The following is a 21256-nucleotide window of genomic DNA, read 5'->3' as shown; positions in this document are numbered from 1 at the left end:
TCTTGCCACTGCAATGAATTCTGTTGGGGAATGGTCATCAGTATTACTTTCTGGTCTTCATTTTTTGATTATTTGACAAACTGTCTTTTGGGAACTGAAGTATAGTTTCAGTTTGCTTAAATTTTATCTCCAGAGAATGATTAGGCTAATCTTCTCAATGTTCAAATTTCAAGTGATGGCTTAATCAATTTTAATTTTACAAGCTCCCTGTCATTTGAAGCTTTAATGTGACTCTTGTTCTTTGAGAGTATGTTTCCGTAACCACAAAGAATAAAACCAAAAGCGTCTCTGACACTAAAAGCTGCATGTGCCACAGTGAAGGTGAAGGAAAAAGAAGATGCAGGTTCTGTCTTTTGTAGTGAGATAATAAAAGCCAGCTGCACTATTTCTCCCCAGTGCTCTGGTCCTTGGAAAGACACTTATCTTTAGCTTTTGCATGACTTGTCTATATTCATTTGGAGGATAGTATGTGGCTGTGTAGTCTTTGGTGTTTCCCTTCTTTTAAGGATGCCTGACTTCTACAAATAATGTCAGGGCTTAGCCTAATTTAAGGAAGATGGGAACAGCCAGAGAGCTACATGGTGAGTGAAAGAGGGACAAGGAAAGAATAGTGCCATTGATGGTCCTGCATGTCAGATGCAGCTCACATGTTCCTGCTCTAGATACAAAATATTACTGCTCTTCATCAAGTTTAAGCTGGTTCTTTGCTCGCTTATGGCTCTCTTGCAGATGACCTTGCAAGAACTAATCACATTTAATAAGAGGGTAAGATGCAGTGTATCTGGGGAGGGGCTCTTTTCTCCTTGGATGTTTAAAATCAGATGGGAATATGGAGGTAAAGAATGGAACAGCGTATCCATGCACAGGCTGTATATATGGCATATGGAATCGTATTTTACTTCAGTCCAGACTCTGGAGTGGAAAGCTGAAATAGGAGGGAGATGGTACTCACAACAGTTACGGTTCTGTTAGGAAGCTAGCAGTGTTCCCTGTCCTGAAAGATACAGGATCTGAAGAACTGTCTTTTGTGAGGTTTTGTAGTTGTCATTTTATGTCTGCATAATTCTTAAGATACTAGATACCTGGCTTGCGATTAGGGCTCCTGATGCTGCAACAATACAAATTTATAGTATTACATTGCTCAGTTTGGTCACTTTCAGTAGAAGTAAATGGTAGAATCTAGTCATTTTAAAGAAAACCTTAAATAATGGGTGTCAAACACATTTTCACCAGGGGCCACATCAGCCTCGTGGTGCCTTCAAAGGGCCAAATGTAATTTTAGGACTGTATAAATGCAGGAGTAGTTACTGCCTTAAATGAAAAAGTTGGATTATTTGTGTTATCATATCTGCTCCAAATTGTTTCTTATTAATGATATGCAAAGTAATTAGTGGTAAGGGAAGTCACACAGACTGAACAGAAAAATCTATTGTTAGGAACAAGATAGTGAACTGAGCATACCAGTAATTTGTATGGTAGCTGCTCTGTTCTTGAATGTCCCTTTCCCACTTGCACCATATTATTTGAGTGGGAAGGGAGGCTATATTTCTTCTGTTTTGTTTTATTTTCTTTTGTATCCACCCTCAGGCATGATGAACATCCATCTCAGTCTCCAGAGTCTTTTAGATAAGATCCACTAAGGTCAACAGCAAAGACAACAAAGTCATTCATTTTATGGCAGAGTGGGCTGTACAGCTCTCTTAAAAATACATATTTCTATTCCCAAAGAAGAAAAGTTACAATAGTAAGAGCCCAAGTAGGCTAGGAATCTGTAGGAGTTCCTAAAGGAATTTGTGAGGACAAAAATAAAACCCACCTCTCCAGACAAAAGTGATGAACAATCAAATAGTTAGTTCTTAGACAAAAATATAAAAGCTCTCTGCAGCATAAATTTCACTTTTAGTTGCAGTAGCTATTTTGCCTTGAGACTACAATGGTACCTCTACTTTGGCAGAGGAATATGCATTGTAAACAAGGTATTTTGTGGCGTAGTATATAACAAGCAGATTGCTGGGTTACGCTCTGACAACTTACAGGAAGAAGAGACAGGAGAAGCAACAACAGAGAAGTTGGAAGCTTTTTGGCACTGCCTTGGGTGAGAACAATGTATCCATTGAAATGTAAATCTTTAAGTGTATTCAAGTGATCTCTGAAAATACAAAGATATAATCTGCATGAAACTGAAAAATCTGTAAGGAAAGAAGCAGGCTTCAATGCCCAAATGAGCAATCTAAACATGAAATTAAGTCCTATTGCTAAATTCCAGCTGATTTTCCTGCATCAAGCCTGCTTATGTCTTTCTCCCTTGCACCTGTTCGTGAGGGTCCATCCCCTCGCCGCTTCCGCTGTCCTGCATTTACTGGTTCCACATTCCCAGTTCTCACGCAGAGATTCTGTCCTTTGTCTGAATTTCAGCTGATGGTCATCCCTTCCTGCTGAGTTGTTTGCAGGTACAGAGCAAGTAAGCAGGAGGGGCAGTATTTTTAATAGAGTGCAGATTTAGGAAGATTTTTGCTGGCAGGTGCTAAGTTACTGAATCTTGCAAAAATTGTACAATTAAAACACCTTAAAATTGACCATCCTGGTAAGTCACAGTGATAGGTAAAGACACATTCCCAGATAAAAATTTGAATGTCAGGACTAGCTTTCAAAGTACAGAAGTGCCAGAACTTTTTAACAAGGCTGTAGTTTTTGATAGGTTGTGTATGCATAGGAGTAAAGGGCATTACAGTGGAGCAGGGCAGTAGAAGTATATAATTTTGTTTTTTCTCATTAGAGAAACAGTTTAACAACTTCTGTTAAACTTCTCCCACCTCTTTTTAATCCTGCCAATAAACAAACATATACAGATTGCTGTAGATGAAGTATAGAAAATGTTGTCTTGAATGGCAAAATCTGATATTTATAAACAACTCCGAAAATGAGCTTTAAATTGGAAGCCTCCAAGACATCTGAAGGGTAGGTGGACATGATAAAAAGGCATCATCTGAGAAATTGTGTGTATTCTCTCTGTAATAAAACAGCGTTTTATCTGTGGAAGTAGGAGCAGCTGTCCCTGTGTGTGTGTATTAAAGATCCTTGTCTGAAATAGTACCACATAAGTTTTCAGGTGCTCTGATTCAGTCTGTTCTTTCAGACCATCTGGTGAGGTAGCTTTCAAGAGTTTCTGGGCTTTCTGAATTTCAAAGTTTGTAGTTCTTGGGTTAATACCCTAAAACTACAAATGTGGTCCCATAGTACAGCAGCAACATTCTCTAAGACTATGAATTTCTTTTCAAGCCACATCTCCTGTATAATGTCACAATTCAAGAACTATCTCAATTTCTCTCGAAGAAAAGTGAATGAAGCCACATCTAATTCTTTCATTGTGCTTTTCTTCAAAACTGAGTATCTGAAGTTGGACACTGGATTCTGCTTGGTCAGGCATTTGAGATACCCTTGTTAGAAAATTGTACTTTAAAATGTTTAGCTTTGCTAGAAAGTTGTACTTCAAAGTGAAAGAGCAAAGCTAAACATTTTAAAGAGGCTCAGTTGCTGTGAAAAGTGTGCCCTTCTGCTTGCACAGCATCAGAGGAGAAACAGCTTTTAAAGTTTGCAGATCTCAAACTGTTTGTGGCAGTTTGACGGGAAAGAATTTATTCAGTTCTCCATCCAGGATTGAAGTAGTGTCAAACATAGATGTAGTTTTTGGAGGTTTTTTTTTTTTTTGTTGTTGTTGTTGTTTTTTTCTATTCTGTGCTGAAAGACAAGAGCTTTCCAAACATGACAGTTTGGATGAGAGCTCTGTTTTGATAGCTTCCAGGAGATTTGCCCTTTCAACCTTCATAATCATCTTGGTGGCCAAGAAAACACAATCTGTAGACAAAAAGACTAAAAAATATTAGTATGTCTTTGCCTAGATAAGAATTAAATATTTTGCAAAATATTTGATTCTTAAGAGAAATGTCACGTATTTAGGAAAAAATACTCTTCGGATCTTGAATGTGAAAAGCCAGAACAGAGCATTTGGAACCTGTCTATGATAAGATGTAGGCCCTTCCTGAACTGTTACCCAGTCTCTGTCAGTATGACTCCTGGCTCTGCCTGAATTGTTTGAATTAGACAATGGGCAGATCTTAGAATTAAAAAAAATAAAAAAATAAAAAAATTTAAAAACAAGCCTTGGTAAATTGTTTCTGCTGTTTTGAAAAGGTACATTTTCTTTCTTACCTTGCTTTGTCTAGCTTCAGTCTAAGTAACTAAGCGACAGTATCAGTCTTGTGCCTCTTCTGAAACCCCCTTTTGTTTAGTGGCATTCTCTTGGAATTGTGGCTACTGGGCTGGACATGGTGATGGCCAAATACAGGCAAAGAGTTTAAGAGTGTGTACTGGCAATGCAGGTTCAAAGTCCTTCTGCTAAGCAGAAAGCCCACATGAGTCCTAACATCCATATTAAAAAATGCCACAACTTCTATTTGTAACATCTTGTAACATCAGTCTGACTTTGGAGTGACATAAATCTTTTACGGAATACAAATGGGGAGAAACTCCTATGAAATCAGGCATGTTAACCTGGTGTATAAGAAGTCACAGTTGATGCATAATTCCATGACAGGAAAAAATAACATTCTTTTGGTTTTGAGTGGATGTACTGGGCAGAAGAAGAACTGTGTATATTGGGTGTTGTATAGACCTGTCCTTCCATTGCAGATATATTGAGTTTGTCATCTTGTCATTAATTTAGTAAAGCAAGAGTTCTGATTCTGATCTGATTTGCAGTAATTATAGCCTCCAGTAATTACACTGATTTTAATTACACTGATTTTAATTACTGTGGAGAGAGAGAGATCCGGGCTAAGTGACTCAAAAAGCAAAAAGTTAATCTTTGTTGGTTTTTGTGCTATCAGAAAAATGTCATTAGTAGTTGTCAACTGCTACAGTGTTTCAACTTATTTTGTTTCATTTTTGCTTCTTGCATTTAATATTGGATTATTTTAGCCAAAAGAACAGAAGTAGGAGTTAATCGTACTTCCTGGGGTGGGGGATTGTTGCTTTCCAATGCAGTATGTGTACCAAGATGTGTACAGTATCAGTAAACTCTTTGTTGCACTCTGCTAAGTCTGTCAAAGGAGCAGATGGCTATTTCCAGGTGCCCAGTAAATGATGGGCTTTCAATGGAAAGCCCAAGAAGAATACTTTGGTCTCTGGGAAAACATAAGAACATTCTCTGTTTTGCATAAGAAAGTAGAATGGCAAGAGGTATGAAGGGAGTTTCATTATTTATTAGCTTAATCAAATTCTAGAGCAGCACTGAGTTAATCTTGTTGGATAAGTCACTGGGAATGTAAAAGCCAAAATGCAAGGGAGATGAAGAGACTCTCTGTATTTTTCAGGTATTAACAATGTTTTTGTTTTTAAAATCGAGATTTTGCTTTGAGATTTAATGCTCCCTCAGCCTGCATTGGCGCCCAGGGTGAAACTGCTGCCCTGTTTCAGATGGTCTGAAACACTCACTTTGGGAGGCATGAACTTTCTTAATCAGCAGCCACTAACCTGGGATCCTGGTGACTATTAAAAGTTAACTGTTCTACTACAAGCTGCTAAGGTGTTGTATCTGGATTTATCATTTATCAATTACGTGCAGATTTTTTCTTTTTGTTTGTCCCTTTCTTATCTTCCTATGCTAAATTGTCTTTTCTTTCCCAGTTGTGTTCACTAAAGTGAATGGATTATGGTATTTTCAGGAATGGCAAGAGTTTAACAGTAGTGTCTGTGGCAGGATTTTTGTATAAGAAAATAGATATATTTAATTTGAATTACTGTAGGATAACCCATATTTAGTGTTCTGAGAGATCTTAAGAACTATACGACATAGCAATATGAGTGCCGATGAACTATTGCTGAGATGGATTTTTGTAGCGGTTGGTGAGCAATTCAACAATTTGCTCCTTTCGTAACTTGACTTCTGACTCCCCGGAGCTTGCAAGAGCCATTAGAAATTTGCTTGAAATAACCTTCAGTACAGGCAGAAGTTCATCTTACCCACTTATTAAAGGATTAAGTAAATAAGTGTACCGTTTACACAGGAAAGAAGGTCCCCAAATTATATTCTCTTATGTGTCTGCCTACATCCCACTGCATTCCATACCAGCTGTATAAATTGGTACATGAACAGCTTGCAGCGTGTGGTAACAGCTTGTTCTTGGTCAAGAGAGAGGTGCATCTGTGCCCAAGGGGATTACTGCTCCTCACCTCTGTGCTGCTGGAGTTGTATAAATAGGGCGTGATGAAAAAGCAGAGTTATAACAGTCTAGCGGCAAATGTCACAATGCAATGTAAGGCCTTGGTATGTGTGTGCTCTGTTTCAGAACTAGCTTTTCTCAACTCCGAAGTAATAAGTGCAACCTAGATAAAGTATTGGCTTAGTAGATTTAGCTGCTGTTGGTTTAGCCAGACAACTTTTGCCTTGTGCAACTGATTGTTTCTCCTACCTGTCCCCCAGTACTCTGTATCATGTGAGGGGCAAAATGTCTGAGACTTGTAAGAAGCAAGCTGAGGTATTACTAAAACATCAGGTTGTTGTTTCATTTGGCTGTCAGATACCTGGTATAGGTCTCCTCAGTATCCTGGAAGTAGAGTGTGACTGCTGATCGGTCTTAATTCTTTTGACAATGGTTTTGGCATTCAGGATCTCTCTCCCCTTTGATGTCCCTTGTTGGAAGCAGCATAAGGACCATGGTGAGTGGTGCTGAGGAGCATGTTTAGCAGTTAGTTGGTGTTTGTAAAGGGGAAGGCAAGGGACCTGCAAATGCAGGGCCCTGCTTCTGAAGGGGGTGGGGGGAAAGAGTTGACTTGTTGGACTCAATGATCTTAAAGGTCTTTTCCAACATAAATGATTCTGTGATTCTGTTTGGCCTGTGAGGGCTACAGAGCGGTGCAGCTGGGTGTTGTCATCTGCGTTACCTAAAGTCTAGCCTAGTTTCTTTTGAAATATCTGATTAATTTTGAGGTTTTCATTAATGTGGGTTTTGGAACAAGTTAAATTTGACCAAAGTCCCTACAAGGACCTCAAATTTGTTTTCTGCTGAAGAACTCTTTATACAAATGAACGCTAATTTTCATCATTAAGTGCATTCACGCTTCACACAGGCTGTCCAACAGGACTGAACACCGAGACAGAAATTGCCTTTTGAAGTACCTTTCTTACAAGGTGACAACCACTTAGGCCCAGCTGATGCTTTGGTGTGTGTGTTCTTTTTCAGCCTTTCTTGTGTAGTTGTTTTATAGCAGTCTGAGTTTGCTGTGATGCTTTTCAAAAGAGCCACGCATCTTCTATTTCCTTACAGACTAACTAGCAAATGGATATTGCCGCGCCCTCCCCATACACATGCCAAGGATTTACAGTGTTTTAAGGCATGTGAGAGGGTTTGTTCAGGTATGAGAACTCGGTATTAAAAGTTGTAACTTGTTGCTCGCAACAAAGGCAAGTTGTTGTTTTGGTTGAGGATGGTATTACGCCACTGTGTTTGTCACGGTCAATTTATGCCAGGCTTTTAATAGGACGCTCTGCAATGAGTTTGTTTTCTGGTAGTCTATAATCCTTTCAGGCTCGCTGACATTAACGAGCGGCAGCATTACTGTGGCTGGTTTTCTTTTGATCATGCACAGCCCTAGTCAGGAAATGGGTGAGGAGCGTGAGTCATGATTACATTACCCTAAGGTGACTGCCTACTAGAAGTTTTCTTTTTGCTGCCAATACACTTTCCCTTGACACTACTTCGGAAAACAAAATGTCCATTTTGGAGCACTTTGAAATACTGAACTTTAAACAGAGGGATTTATTTTCTCTTGCAGTCTCAAGGCAAAATTCTGAGCAGGAGCCCCTGCAGAGTGCAGAGAGAACATAAGTGTCTGCAAAATGCTTTTCTGGAAAGCTGCGAAGGACGGGACTTGACTTGTAGTACATTAGGTCTGCTTGGGTTCATTGGATACAGCATGTTTCCCTGACGCATTTAATTATTTTGTCACGTTGCCTGCACATGCAAGCTTGAGCTCCAGTCTTCTCTACATACAGATGGTGTCATCTCACTCACCATTTGGCTTAAGCTGTGTCTTAAGAGCTGTACTGGTCTTTTGAAATATGGCTGCAGTAATGGGATGATGGTACTGAGTACTGGCTGAGGTAAATCCCTGAGTGTTGAGAAGGTACCTTTAGTGGGATATGGGACAACAATATTTCAGACAGTTTAATTAAATACATGTATTTCAGACAGTTTAATTAAATACATGCATTTTAAAGTCTGAAAGAAATATCAGCTGCTAATCAGTAAACTAGCTTTAGCACTGAACTGTCACTGTGTCACTCTGAATATTCAGACAGTATATCTCTGTGCAAGTGCTGTGTGTATTAATTTCTTTCAAATTAAACTGAAACTCCACCTGATTTTTAAGAGCACTATGTGAAATATGACTGTTGGCACAGAGAGTGAATGCACTCCGATACTACTTGATATATTCCAGAAAAAATGAAGTCTGATCGGTTTAGTACAAGCAGCTCAAGTTAACAGAACTGAGCATCTGTAGCAATGAGATTTCAGGAGGAAGCGGGGACCCCCTGAGCGGTTGTCCAGTGTGATGTGTCCCTGGCAAGCTACACAGCAGAGCCAGAATATTACGTCTTTCAGTTGTCACATATTCCTCCAGGTTCTTACCTCTGCTGAAATGGTGCCTTCAAATAGTAGAGTTTTTTTGTTAGGAGTAGAGTTGAAACTGACAGTGAACATGTAATTTCTACTTTTTTTGTTTGTTTGTTTTTGTTTCATAACAGTTACTTTGGTTGTTTTAACAATCTACTTTGAATTGTATATAGATAACGAAATCTTAGAAGTTGTATTTACTCCATGATTTCATCCCCATTCTTTCAAGAGGGCATGAATTGGACCAGAAAATAAAATTAGTGAAGATTTTTTTGTAATCCATTGAAGAATTTACTTTCTTCCACCTACCCCAACCCCATGCTCTTTGATCTCATCTTGATGACCATTCAACCCTCTGAAGGAGGCAGAAGAACTGCAACACACCAGAGGGTTCATCCTTTTTCTCTGTAATAAAACAAATAAGTCCTGTGCAAATTTATATTTTTCCCTAGCTTTGTACCTCTACCTCATTGTTAGCCTTTGCATATAGAGGGCTCTCTGGCCTTCAAGTTTGTTTTAAACCTAGTTTATCAGCTACTTCAAGACGGTAAATATTTATTTCAAGTGAAATGCTTTGAGAATTGAATAATAGGAGAACTGGTGATTATAATATGCTTATGTCACTTGTGTGTTTCAAGGAGATGATAAAGAATATTTGACTTGGAGATGAAGGGTTTTTGAGAATTGGAGGTGGGGTGTTCAGCATAGGGGGATTTTTTTTGGGGGGTGGAATGCTTTCATTTTAGATTGCCTATTGTTAGGAGCTACCAGTTAGGGAATTGTTAAACTAAGGATCTTTTTAAAAATAATAATGATAAACTCTTAACTATAGTTGGAAAAACTTCATTTCAACATTCCTGCTACTTTGGGAACCCTAAGGCAGAAGCTAGTGGAGCTACCAAACCATTTTTGCATCAGAAATGAATAAAATCTGGATGTAATTCCATGGACACTTTTTCTTGCACAAGAGTTGGTTAAGAATTGCCCATCCCTTTTGCCAGAACTCCTTCCTCTCCAAGAACGATGTTTCCTGAGGTAGCCGAGATCTTCAAGTGATTTGTTGCAGCTGAAAGTAGAAGTCTCACTCCTAGCCTTGTGATCTTACACCCCTTTCCTGGCTAGTTTTTTCCCAGTTCAGTCTGCTGAACTGGCTTATAAGGGGTCAAGTGTGTGCACACGGTAGGGGGAAGGGGAGAATGTCTTCCTGACAGCAACAGTTATATTTGGCTTGAACTGGCAGCGTTGCCATCAGTCACACTGCAGCTGTTGGTAAGCCTTTGCTGGAAACTGAGTCAGTGGGAAGAATTGCTGCCGTGGCCGGTGTGCAGTGTGGCTTGTACGTCTGTCTGCCCACGGAGGGTACAAGGAACTGCAGTGCAGAACCAGGAACCAGCTAGGAGGAGTGAGGAATCCAGGGTGGGAACTTCTTAAACCAGCTTTGAGAGCAGAGCTGGGCTGGGGAACTACAGCCTCTGTGTCAAAAGAGAGAGCCATCCATGCTAACCTGCTCAGAATTACAAAGGGTGTGGATTCATAATCCACTAAAATCTATATGAGTGCTGGCTGACATCAAAAGGAGCAGTGCTGCCTGCCTCAGTCCACAGCCTCCCAAGTTCTTCCCAATGGCAATACTAGCACTCAGGTGGACATACCTTGAGCTGCGTCAGGGAGCTGCTTTGCTAAAATCCGTTCCTTTCTTCTCCTGCAGCAGATGAGATTTCAAGGAGAGCAGTTACCCAGTCTCTTAGGTGGCACATGGGCTCAGGTTATGGGGTTTTTTTTTGTCCCATTTGACTGTTGTTTTCCCTTGGCCTAAGACAGCTGATGGACAAGTCTTTAAGCCTCTCCCTCTTGTGCCCTATAAGTTTATGGCCCCAGATGTTTGCTCATGTGATCTGCTGGCTTTGTAGGAGGAAACGTGTGACTGTGCTTCAGTGTACAGTCTGTCTGACGTAGCACAACCTCACCTTCACCGGCTGCATGAGTTAAGGTGCTAGGCTTTGTACTGACATGTACCTATGCCTAAATCTGCATGCTCTTGCACTCACTCAATTTTTGAAAGCAAATGATTGAACCGTATGGTATTAAATCCATATGTATGAATGTACCAGCCAACAAAGCTAAGAAGAAGGTAATAAAGAGGGACCTGTTCCAGTGCAAGGAGCTGAACAACAGAATACAGTGAGCTCATTAAATGCCCATCATCTCTGGAGAAGAGAAGGAAAGAAAAAAGGCTTTTATTATTCTAGAAAATATGCTAACTATACAAAGCTGAAAGAAAGCTGTGACTGAAAACTGGTGGAAGGTGAAAAAAAGTTTGCTTGATGAAAAAAAGTAAGAATTATATAAGACATTCTAAGGAGTGGTCTAAAACACAACTGCAAAAACAGGCTCTAAGGCATTTGACTTAATATTGCGTCACAGCCAAATTTTTGAAACATTAGTCTTCTGCAGTGTCAACAAATCATGCATTAAAAACCTTTAGAATTGCACAGTAGATGTCAGAAAGAAGTTGACATCAAAGGGGGATGTATTTCTATTGAAATAATGCAGACATCTTTTTATACAGCATTGGGCTGCATAGTATTTTTATGAGGAGCCTGTAAATAAGTGTGAAATCGTTGTGGTACAAATTTGCAGGTGATGGAGGTGAGGAAGATGGAGAAATCTCAACTGATTTACCAGTTGACAGCTTGAGCACATTCAAATAAAATGTTTTTTCTTTCTGATGTATGGCCTCACTTTTTATCCTGAACAACATAAATCCAGATCATTTGCTGGAGAATCGTAGCTTGGGAAGCCTTTTTCTTTTCTTGAGGAATAGAGTCTTACTGGACAAACAGTGTAATATGAGCACCAGCATTGACCGTGCTGGCAAAATTTGATTAAATGAATATATGTATATATCCTAAAAAACAGAATGGGGATGCCCACTCTGAGTGAAGAAATGGCAGCGATAAGGAATTTCTACTTTTGCCAATATAGTTTATTCTGCTTGGAGAACTCTTTTTTGTTATACCAGCACAAGAACTCTTAAATGGTTTGTAATAAAATGCTATCTTGTAAATGTAGGAAAATTCCTGTTGTAAGATGGTGAGGATATAAAAGCAGAAATATGATCTTGTTTGTAAACAGCGCAGCAACGATAGAAAGAAAGAAGCGATTTTTATCTTTGTATATGCTGTTAGGGAGAATGATATTGAAATGTTGTCACTAATTCTGGTCTGCTCTGAAAAGGAAGTTGGAAAATTGGAGAAGGTTCAAAGCGTGTGCGTGCGAGAGAGAGAGAAGACCTGAAAATTACTCCCCCACGATTCGCGCATGAGGAATTCCCCCTGTTCACTTCGATCAAAAAAGATGACTGAGAAACTACTTGGTTAGCATTCAAGTACCTTAACAGGGAGGAAGGTTACTGTTTGATGAAGGGCCTTAGTAATCGCACAGACTAATACAGAACAAAATAATGACAGGAGACTGGAGCCAGTTGCTCAAATTAGACAGTAGACCCAAATTTAAGAACTTCAACAGCTCCTTCCTGCTGTGCTGGTGCAACTGTTTGAAGGATACAATGAACTGTGGAAATTATTTTTTATGAAGCCAGGTTGGCTTTCCTTTATTTTTTTTTTCTTACAAGCTAAAATGAAAAATCTTTAATATGTGAAATGCCTCACTCAATATAATGCACAAGCACTTTAATGGTTCAAAGTTGAAGGTATTCCCTGGTTAATATGATTTACTCCAGCTTGATCCATGTGAAAGGGTACTGTGCTGGGAAAGGTGGCAAGATTTAAAGCAGTCAACAATTAAAATCATTTAAGGAACTTGGTTTTCTTTGTTGGTGAACTTAGGTTTTGGGAGGGGAAAAGAGGAGGGTGCTGGAGAAACGGAATATACCTAGAAAGGCACTGTATTCAGCCTGTCCCTGTCTGTGCTTACACTTAATGCCAATTAACACTTCTTCAGATGGACTGCTCACAGCTACTGTACTATTTACTTTTGATTTATGTGGGAAAAAGTGTTTATAGCAAGGGAGATGAAAATGTGTCCTTATGTGATTTTTCTCGCATTTGCCTTTTACTTTTCCTTCCAACAATGACTAATGAGTTAATTCCTTTGCTTAAAAAAATTCTCTCCAGTTAGTGTCTAGCCGAAGTTTTCCATACTTAGCCCTGAGCAGACAATTGTTTCAAGTATTCAAGCTGCATCAAGTAGCAGTAGCTTGGAGTATTTAGCCACTATTAATCTGGAAAGATACATCACGAGGAACTCTGCAGGGTTACCTTGCATGTCTGTTACTACATAATATTTTCATGAATTATTTGAATGTATGCTTATTACATCTGCAGATGATGCTAAACCCGCATGCTGTAGAGGCCAGAATCAAAATTCAAAATGATTCTGACCATCTGAAGTGTTTGAAATGAATAGAAAGCAATGCAGTGAGTATGGAGGCCTTGCTACAGGGGCATAGCCAAGAACAACATGTAGAATAACTGGCTAGGCAACAGTTCTTCACTAAAGGAGCTAGGTTTTTAGGGGACCACAAACTAAATATAAGCCAACAATGTTGTGATGCTGAAAGAAAAATGCAGACACTTTATTAAGACAGAAATTGAGATCTCAACTTGAATTTTATATTTGCTGTTGGGAATATTTAGAGAAAGATTTGAGCTGAGTGGAGGAAGACTGGAAATGGAGGTGGGGGGAAGCTATTCGAGCTTCAAAAAACATTACATGTGTTGGAAGATTGAATTATTTGTGTTATCTAAAAAGAAAAGGCTGACGGGAGATACAGAATGCATAAAATAATGAACAGTATTCATCAGGGCCCAGATTGGAGCAGAGGAGAATTCTCTGATGCATCTTCTCTGACGAGTGGCCTCTGTAACAAAAATTAATATTTGCAGTCTGCACCTGTAGAGAATTTTAAGAGGAAGGTGGACATACATCTTCCAGGACTAGCAGAAGGCATCTGAATCTTTGCAGGTGGACAGAAAAATGAATGAATGAACTGCATCATATTCCCCTCTTGACCTGTGTTTCTGTAGCTGTGGGAAGGACTGGGGATTTCTTTTCCTTAATTTTCTTAAAAGTGTATGTGACAATGGGATCAAATAGATTAGATTTGATCTAGGAAAGTAGGTTGAGTGCAGTTTGAGAAAATCAGTTGAGCTGAAGTGTGATTAGCTTGATTGTTTTTATAAAGTAATTACATTTGTAGCTTTAATCAGAAAGGTGCAAATTTTTTGATGGAGGGAGAAACAAAGGGGTGAGGACCTGTAATCTGGTCAGGGAATTTGACTTTAATAAAGATGAATTCAAAGGCTGCGCTTCTTATAAACAAGGTAAATTTAGATTAACAATCTGGAGGGAGAAGTGTTACTGCTTGGTCTGGTTAAAGCAACTCAGCCTGTGGCAGCTCTGTAAGCAGAGGTTACTGGTGGCCTGCTCTGGAAGTGAGCGGACTTTGGTCCTCTCATCTTCAGAGGCTGTCAGTTCATATGGACAGCCAAGTCCACAGGAGCATGGGAGTTAAGCTCTATGGTGTATCATCTGCTGCTTTTCTTGTACTTGAAGACTTGGTTATAGTGCGAGTTTGTTTTACTTGATTTCAGGAATTGTGACTGCATGAGTTCAAACCCCTGTTTGAAAACAAACAAACAAACAAAAATGGAAAAACAACAACAACAAAACCCAAGAAACAGAAAACCAACAAAACAAAAAGTGGTTTGCACTGATGTTTCAGGCTTAGTAAAAGTATCAGCATTGACAAGGATGTTCTCAACAGTTTGTTTGTGCTGCCGAAAGCCACTGGTAACCAAAACTTAAAATGAACCCCTAGAGCCTAGTTTTTTCTATACTTGCAGATATTTCATTGTGCAGAGAAGTTGCAGCAGCTTGTTGCACAGTTTGGATCTCTCTTGTGCTATGTTACAGTATTCTCATTTGGGTATTTAAATAATGTACAGATTTTATTTTATCCTAGTGACTTGTTCCACAAGATAATTCAATGTTATTTTAAACAATGGGTTTCTCTAAAGTTCACGTTTCTAGCCAGTCCCATAGAAAGGCCATAGACTGCCCAGAGTGCACAATTTGCTTTTGGTCCTGCTCTGTGGAAGTAGAATTTTCTATTATTTCTTTGCCTAGGACACTACTTAATGATCTAGGTCTCTTGGAGTTTGTGCACAGCTAAAATTTTGCACCTTGGCCCTTATTTGTCTCTGGCTTTGTAAGCTTAGCTGTGAAGGTATTTGCTGATAGTCTGTCCTTTTAAAACTTGATTGCGGAATAAACTGAGGCACCCATGGAGAACTGAGCTGTGTGGAAGGTGATGATTGCTGAGTGGACAGAAGGTTCGCAAGGCAGATCGAGAAGTGCCTCTGAAAATATTAGTCTTTGTTACCAAGCAAAACACTTATATGAGGGTGTGAAGTGATAGGAATGAAAATGAGCAAGTGCTACAGCCAAACTAAAACTTCAGGTTTCACTGGGCTGAAGTTTCTCTGGCTTTGTTCAAGCTTGGTTCTTTTTAGGAGACGGATATGTCTTCAACAGGAAGAAAAATCTTTTCATGTTGTTTTTCTCTTAAATTAAGGCCTTCCGCTGTATACTGGCAGTCTGGGATGGTGGGCTGTTGGTTAGGTATTTCGTTTTCTGGTAATTTCTCATTCAGCTTTCCAGTTTGGCTATATGGTCACTTAGTTACTGAGTTAAAATTAGTCAAAACAGAGACTCTTTTAGCAGCAAGATCAGGAAAAGGTCTCACTTTAAGACAAGGCGAACTTTACTGTGTGGCCTGGTATCGAGATTGGACTGCGTTCTGTCCCTTCTCTTAGCCTGTGTGTGCTTATGATTTCATTAAATCCTGCTGAATGCAGGGAAAATGTGTGAGGTTCTTGTGAAAATTCTGTGGACTAGTTTTTTGTTTTGCAGGAGTTAAGCTGGAGGCATAGTCTTGTTAAGCCTTTCTTCATTTGCCAAAGTTAGAATTTTTATTTTCTTACTGAAAAACCTACTTTTTTAAAAAACAGGCTCTTCCGTATTTAATTGTAAATGAAATATGAGTAACAATGGTATTTTAGGCTAAGTGAATATTTGCAGATTTACGATATATAGGTTGGTGCAAAAGGAATTGTGGTTTTTGCGTTGTTGAAATTTGCTGTTTGGTATTGGTTACATTCTTAAATGTGGTTATGTTATACATCATTTTAATGTGCCTTTCTCACTTTTTTTTTTTTTTGCTTCTGAATTATTACTTGCTCCTTATTTTATAGTTATTTCAGACTATGGAAATGATGTTAGACAAAAAGCAAATTCAAGTGATTTTCTTATTTGTGTACAAAATGGGTCGTAAAGGAGCGGAAACAACTCGCAGCATCAACACCACATTGGCCCAGGAACTGCTGACAAACATACAGCACAGTGGGGGATCAAGAAGTTTTGCAAAGGAGACAAGAGCCTTGAAGATGAGGAGCGTAGTGGCCGGCCAGCGGAAGGTGACAGCGACCAAGTGAGAGCAATCATCAAAGCTGATCCTCTTACAACTACATGAGAAGTTGCCAAAGAACTTAACATTGACCGTTCTATGGTCGTCTGGCATTTGAAGCAAATTTGGAAGGTGAAAAAGCTCAGTAAGTGGGTGCCTCATGAGCTGACCGAAAATCAAAAAAATCATTGTTTTGAAGTGTCGTCTTATCTTATTCTATGCAACAGCAACGAACCATTTCTTGATTGGATTGTGATGTGTGATGAAAAGTAGATTTGATACAACAACTGGTGATAATCAGCTCAGTGGTTGGACTGAGAAGAACCTCAAAAGCACTTCCCAAAGCCAAACTTGCACCAAAAGAAGGTCTGCTGCTGGTCTGATCCACTACAGCTTTCTGAATCCCAGTGAAACCATTCCATCTGACAAGAATGCCCAGAAAATTAATGAGATGCACCAAAAACTGTAACACCTGCAGCTGGCATCAGTTAGCAGAAAGAGCCTGATTCTTCTCCATGACAACACCCGACCACAGAGTGCACAACTAACGCTTAAAAAGTCGAACTAATTGGGCTACAAAGTTTTGCCTCATCTGCCATGTTCAGCTGACCTCTTGCCAACCAACTACCACTTCTCCAGGCATCTCAACAACTTTTTGCAGGGAGAACACTTCCACAACCAGCAGGATGCAGAAAATGCTTTCCAAGAGTTCATCGACTCCTGAAGCACCGATTTTTATGCTACAGGAATAAACAAACTTATTTCTTGTTGGCAAAAATACGTTGGTTGTAATGGTTCCTATTTAGATTAATAAAGATGTATTTGAGTCTAGTTATAATGATTTAAAATTCACAGTCTGAAATGGCAATTACTTTTGCACCAACCTAATATTTCAGCTGTTCAAAGTAGCTTAAAATCTGTATTCCTTTGAGCAGCTTTTAACAAGGAGGATAGGTATGCAGTAACAAAGTATAGATTATCTGAAGCTGATGTTATGCTGTACGTCCGTGGAGGAGGGAACTCTTATCTTTTATTTACAACGTGTAATTTGCAGATATTTCAATAGGGTGGCTAATAAAATCTGCAGTGATGGCAGCATTTGTTTTCAGCAGAGCAAACGATGCTTGCAGCAAGCATGTAATTCCAAAAGTTCTCTCCAAATGTAATGCCTCTTGCACTGGCCAAATGGAAGGCAAGGCCTTCACAGATACGGGGACTGCTGTATAGGGAGGGATCATAATTCCTGGTGCCAGAGTCTCTTGCAGCATCCTCTGAGAAAGTGTGGTTTCACACTGCCCCTTACTGGGGCTCTCTAATAATGCAAGAATTGAAGGAGATCTGGATGCCCAAACATTTGCTCTGGTTTGGGTTTTTGCATTTTTTTTTTTTTCCCCTGAGCTATGAGCCAAATAAAATACACTGCTCCTCTTGTGTGCCAAAATGGTTTATTTATATTAGAAGTTATTTTATACTTGATTTTAGTATTTCTTGATGTTCAGATGTTTCATTGTGTCCTTTAGGTTTCTTTGAAATCTCCTTTGTGGTATTTGGTGATGATGGTCTCTGATACACACCCAAACTGGTGGAAGCCATTAATGAACTAGTAATGAACTTTCATTTTTAAACTAGTAACCAATAAGTGTGACTTTGGACCACATGGACACTACACTACACTGCCATTCATTCCAGATTAAAAGATCTGAAAAGAATTAGGATTTTGAATTGGGGAATTCTGCCTGTTATTCCTGAGAAGTAAGATAGAGCTGAGTTCACTAGATAAACATAAAACAACCTCACTGTTCAGCTTTGTTCACTAAGAATAATCTTCTCTTTATAGTTGAGGACATTTTGTTTAGCTAAATGGGTTGCTTAGGTAGAATGGTAATTGGATGGGTGAAGCAATGCAGTGAATTTTTCAGTTTAAAAGTAACCGATTTGACTCATCAGTTCTGTTGCCATGGGGTGTGCCACAAGTAGAGATCTTATTTAGTAATTACTTTTGTATCGTACGGTACTAACATGGAGTTAAGTTGGTGGAGTTTTGGTATGTAATGTGCATCTCCTAGTATTCTATAGATCCTAATGAATTACCATTTTGTTGTGTAGAAGAAGGCTTTGAAGTGCAGTAGATATCTGGTGGGAATCCAAAAAAACAAAATGCTAACCTGGCTATATTCCCAGCTCCCCTTGTGATGCATGGTTAAGTACCCCACTCTAGGAACTAATTACTCAGGTTAAAGGATTTGTGAAAATGCTTAAATACTTCTTGACAATCTGGCTGTATAGCCATACAGTACAAAGCTTTAAAACTGGTTATTCTTACTGGGCAAGCTCCATTATGGAGTGAAGATGGTGATGGACAGAGTGTGAGGGATTTGGGGCTGAGTATTCTGGTGAGAAGGAGTGGTCTGTGATGCTCTAGACTAGAACTTTTTTCAAGTACCTAAAACTATCCTTTTAAATGGGCATGTTTAACAGAAATGTTATTGATGTCAGTTTGTGAGGGTTCCAGCACTAAATGGGGGCATCTGAAGTTCTCTAATCCAAGGTGATCTACTGCATTTCCAGAAAGATTTCCTGAATGACTGTCCATCTTCTTGGGTCTACCAAAAGCTTAATGTTGTTGAATGTCATAAACGTGTTTCTGCATGTGCTCTCAAAGGCCAGCATTTTGAATGTCAGAATAAGGAGAAGAAAGATTGAGATTAGTGATATTTATCGAATGAATTGTGCTCAGCAACCGTGTCTAAGAAACTATGACTTCAAAAAAGCTATGAAGTCAGAGAAAAGTTAGCTAGCCCTTGTTAATCTAAACTCTTTTATCTTGCCTAATGAAGGGAAACAACATCATAAAGCTAATCTGCAGGCTGGAAGTCTTAGTACAATTACTATTTAAAAAAAAAAAAAACAAGATGGAATGAACAATGAAAAATAAATTAATGATAACCTGATTTTGTATCCCATGCAGGTTTTTTTCAAGTTGTGGAAGTAGCAGGGCATTTGGTCGCTAACTAACCTGAAACTTGTGCTTCACCTTGGAAAGATCTGCAGTGGGAGGCATTCACCTTCACACACCCTACAGCTCTCTGCATCAGAAGAAAGGAACTTCATTTGCAAGAGTGATTTAATATGATGATGTAATGTTGATAACACTGAAGGTCTCCTGAGAATAACTTATTTTGTAAGAGGCTTCTCCCTCCCCCTTTTTTTTTTTTCCTAATAACTGCTTGTCTCAGAAACTACAAGCAAGATGCCTGCCAAGACACCCATCTACTTGAAAGCTGCTAACAATAAGAAAGGGAAGAAATTCAAACTAAGGGATATCTTGTCTCCTGATATGATCAGTCCACCACTTGGAGATTTTCGTCATACCATACACATTGGAAAAGAGGGACAACATGATGTTTTTGGAGACATCTCCTTTTTGCAGGGCAACTATGAGCTATTGCCTGGAAATGGAGAAGCCAGAGTTAGCCAGTCTGGTGGCCACAATGAATTCTTAAGGGCAAACAGCACTTCTGAATCCATGTTTACAGAAACTCCATCACCAGTGCTCAAAAATGCTATTTCCCTTCCTGCCATTGGGGGTTCTCAAGCCCTTACGTTGCCCTTATTGTCACCAGTGACATTTAATTCAAAGCAAGAATCCATCAGATCATCAAGAAATCCTAGGCTTAGCTGTGAGCCAGTAATAGAAGAAAAATTGCAGGAGACAAGTAAACAGATAGAGGATGGAGAAACATACAAAGATGACATATGGGAGCAAAACAGTGGTTCTTCGCATTTTACTAATGGTAGAGACAGCCACTCATCCAGCTTTTCTGAACGATGCACTGATTGGCAAACAGTTGATCTATTTGATGACGGTCGACTTCCATGTGAACTAACCAAGACAAAGACTAAGTCAGAAGAATCCCTTTCAGATCTTACAGGCTCTCTTCTATCACTACAGCTTGACTTGGGACCTTCACTTTTGGATGAGGTCCTCAATGTAATGGACAAGAACAAATCTTAGAACTGGTACTCCCTTGCTTCTTTATAAGTGATTCATTTAAACAAAAACAAACAAAAAAGTAGTTCAAAAGTAGAGACACTTAAAAATCAGCTGTATTTACAGTTGTTTGACGGGTTTTCTAAAAATATTCTTAAAATACTATTTTTTTACCTATTGTTTTTCATTATTTTTATTACACTAAATTCTCATAGCAGGAAGGTAAATTTTAATAACAGTTTTCAGCAAGTACAAATGTTTTTAAGTACCAGTATTAATGATCAGAAACTTAAAATACAGAGTTTGAGGATGATACTCATTGTGACCTTTGGTTAGTTCACTTTTATGGGCTTCTGAATATACAAGATTCTCTAAGCGTCAGAAGGGAGACTGATATTAATTATTCACTTTTATAAATTATTATGACATCACTTTACATGTAGGCATCTTTCTAGAACCTTGTGTTTGAGGGTTTGATAGTGTTTTTCTTAATTTTCCGTAGTACTGTTCTGTTACACCTTCACTGTAACTACTTTTTCGGTCTTATACTACCACTCTGTATTCAGATGTGAACAATTTGAAGGCTTTTTCAGCTTGAACACCTGGTCCAGAATCTCAGCCTCTTTAAATGAATATGCACAAATTTACACAAGCTGAGGCTTGGGCCTGACGTTGTATATGAAATGATATGTTGTAAACAGGTGACACATGCAAGATATTATGGTTAAATTATTTTAAAAGTTGAAATATTTTTTTGTGTGTGCATATTGGCTTTTTACTGCAGAGCCTACACATACAGTATCTCATCAAAATAGTCGCTTGGCATTATCAGTGCTCTTCTGAAAATTGTATATTTGTGTGTTTGAAAAGAAATATGTATTGATACTACTTGCCTTTTTTTTTTTTTCTTCATTTATTGCTACACATGCTTAAACTTGCAACCGGTTATTTGAATTTTTGAAGAAGGCACTGGTTATTCACAATGCTTCTGATGTGTGCTGCAACAGCCAGTGTTTTGGGAAATGTGGATCCTTTAATACAATACCTACGTGAATTGCATAGATATCTTGTGCAATACAATAAAAAGAAACTTTAAATTGC

At 38.9% G+C, this 21256-nt stretch overlaps 1 protein-coding gene across 3 annotated transcripts in view; it reads left to right on the top strand.

The window, feature by feature from the left end:
• The window catches only part of CDC42EP3 (CDC42 effector protein 3), a 27787-nt gene extending 6531 nt beyond the window's left edge, over window positions 1-21256 (top strand). For all 3 annotated transcript variants that reach the window (XM_082047983.1, XM_082047982.1, XM_082047984.1), the window contains one exon: window positions 19133-21256. In XM_082047983.1, coding sequence (XP_081904109.1) covers window positions 19415-20179 — 765 coding nt within the window. In that variant the 5' untranslated portion in view covers window positions 19133-19414 and the 3' untranslated portion in view covers window positions 20180-21256. The remainder of the gene's footprint in view (window positions 1-19132) is intronic.

The sequence above is a fragment of the Streptopelia decaocto genome (assembly GCF_964273445.1).
Source record: "Streptopelia decaocto genome assembly, chromosome: 3".
Taxonomy (NCBI): Eukaryota; Metazoa; Chordata; class Aves; order Columbiformes; family Columbidae; genus Streptopelia; species Streptopelia decaocto.
This window is presented reverse-complemented; position numbering and strand designations above follow the sequence as displayed.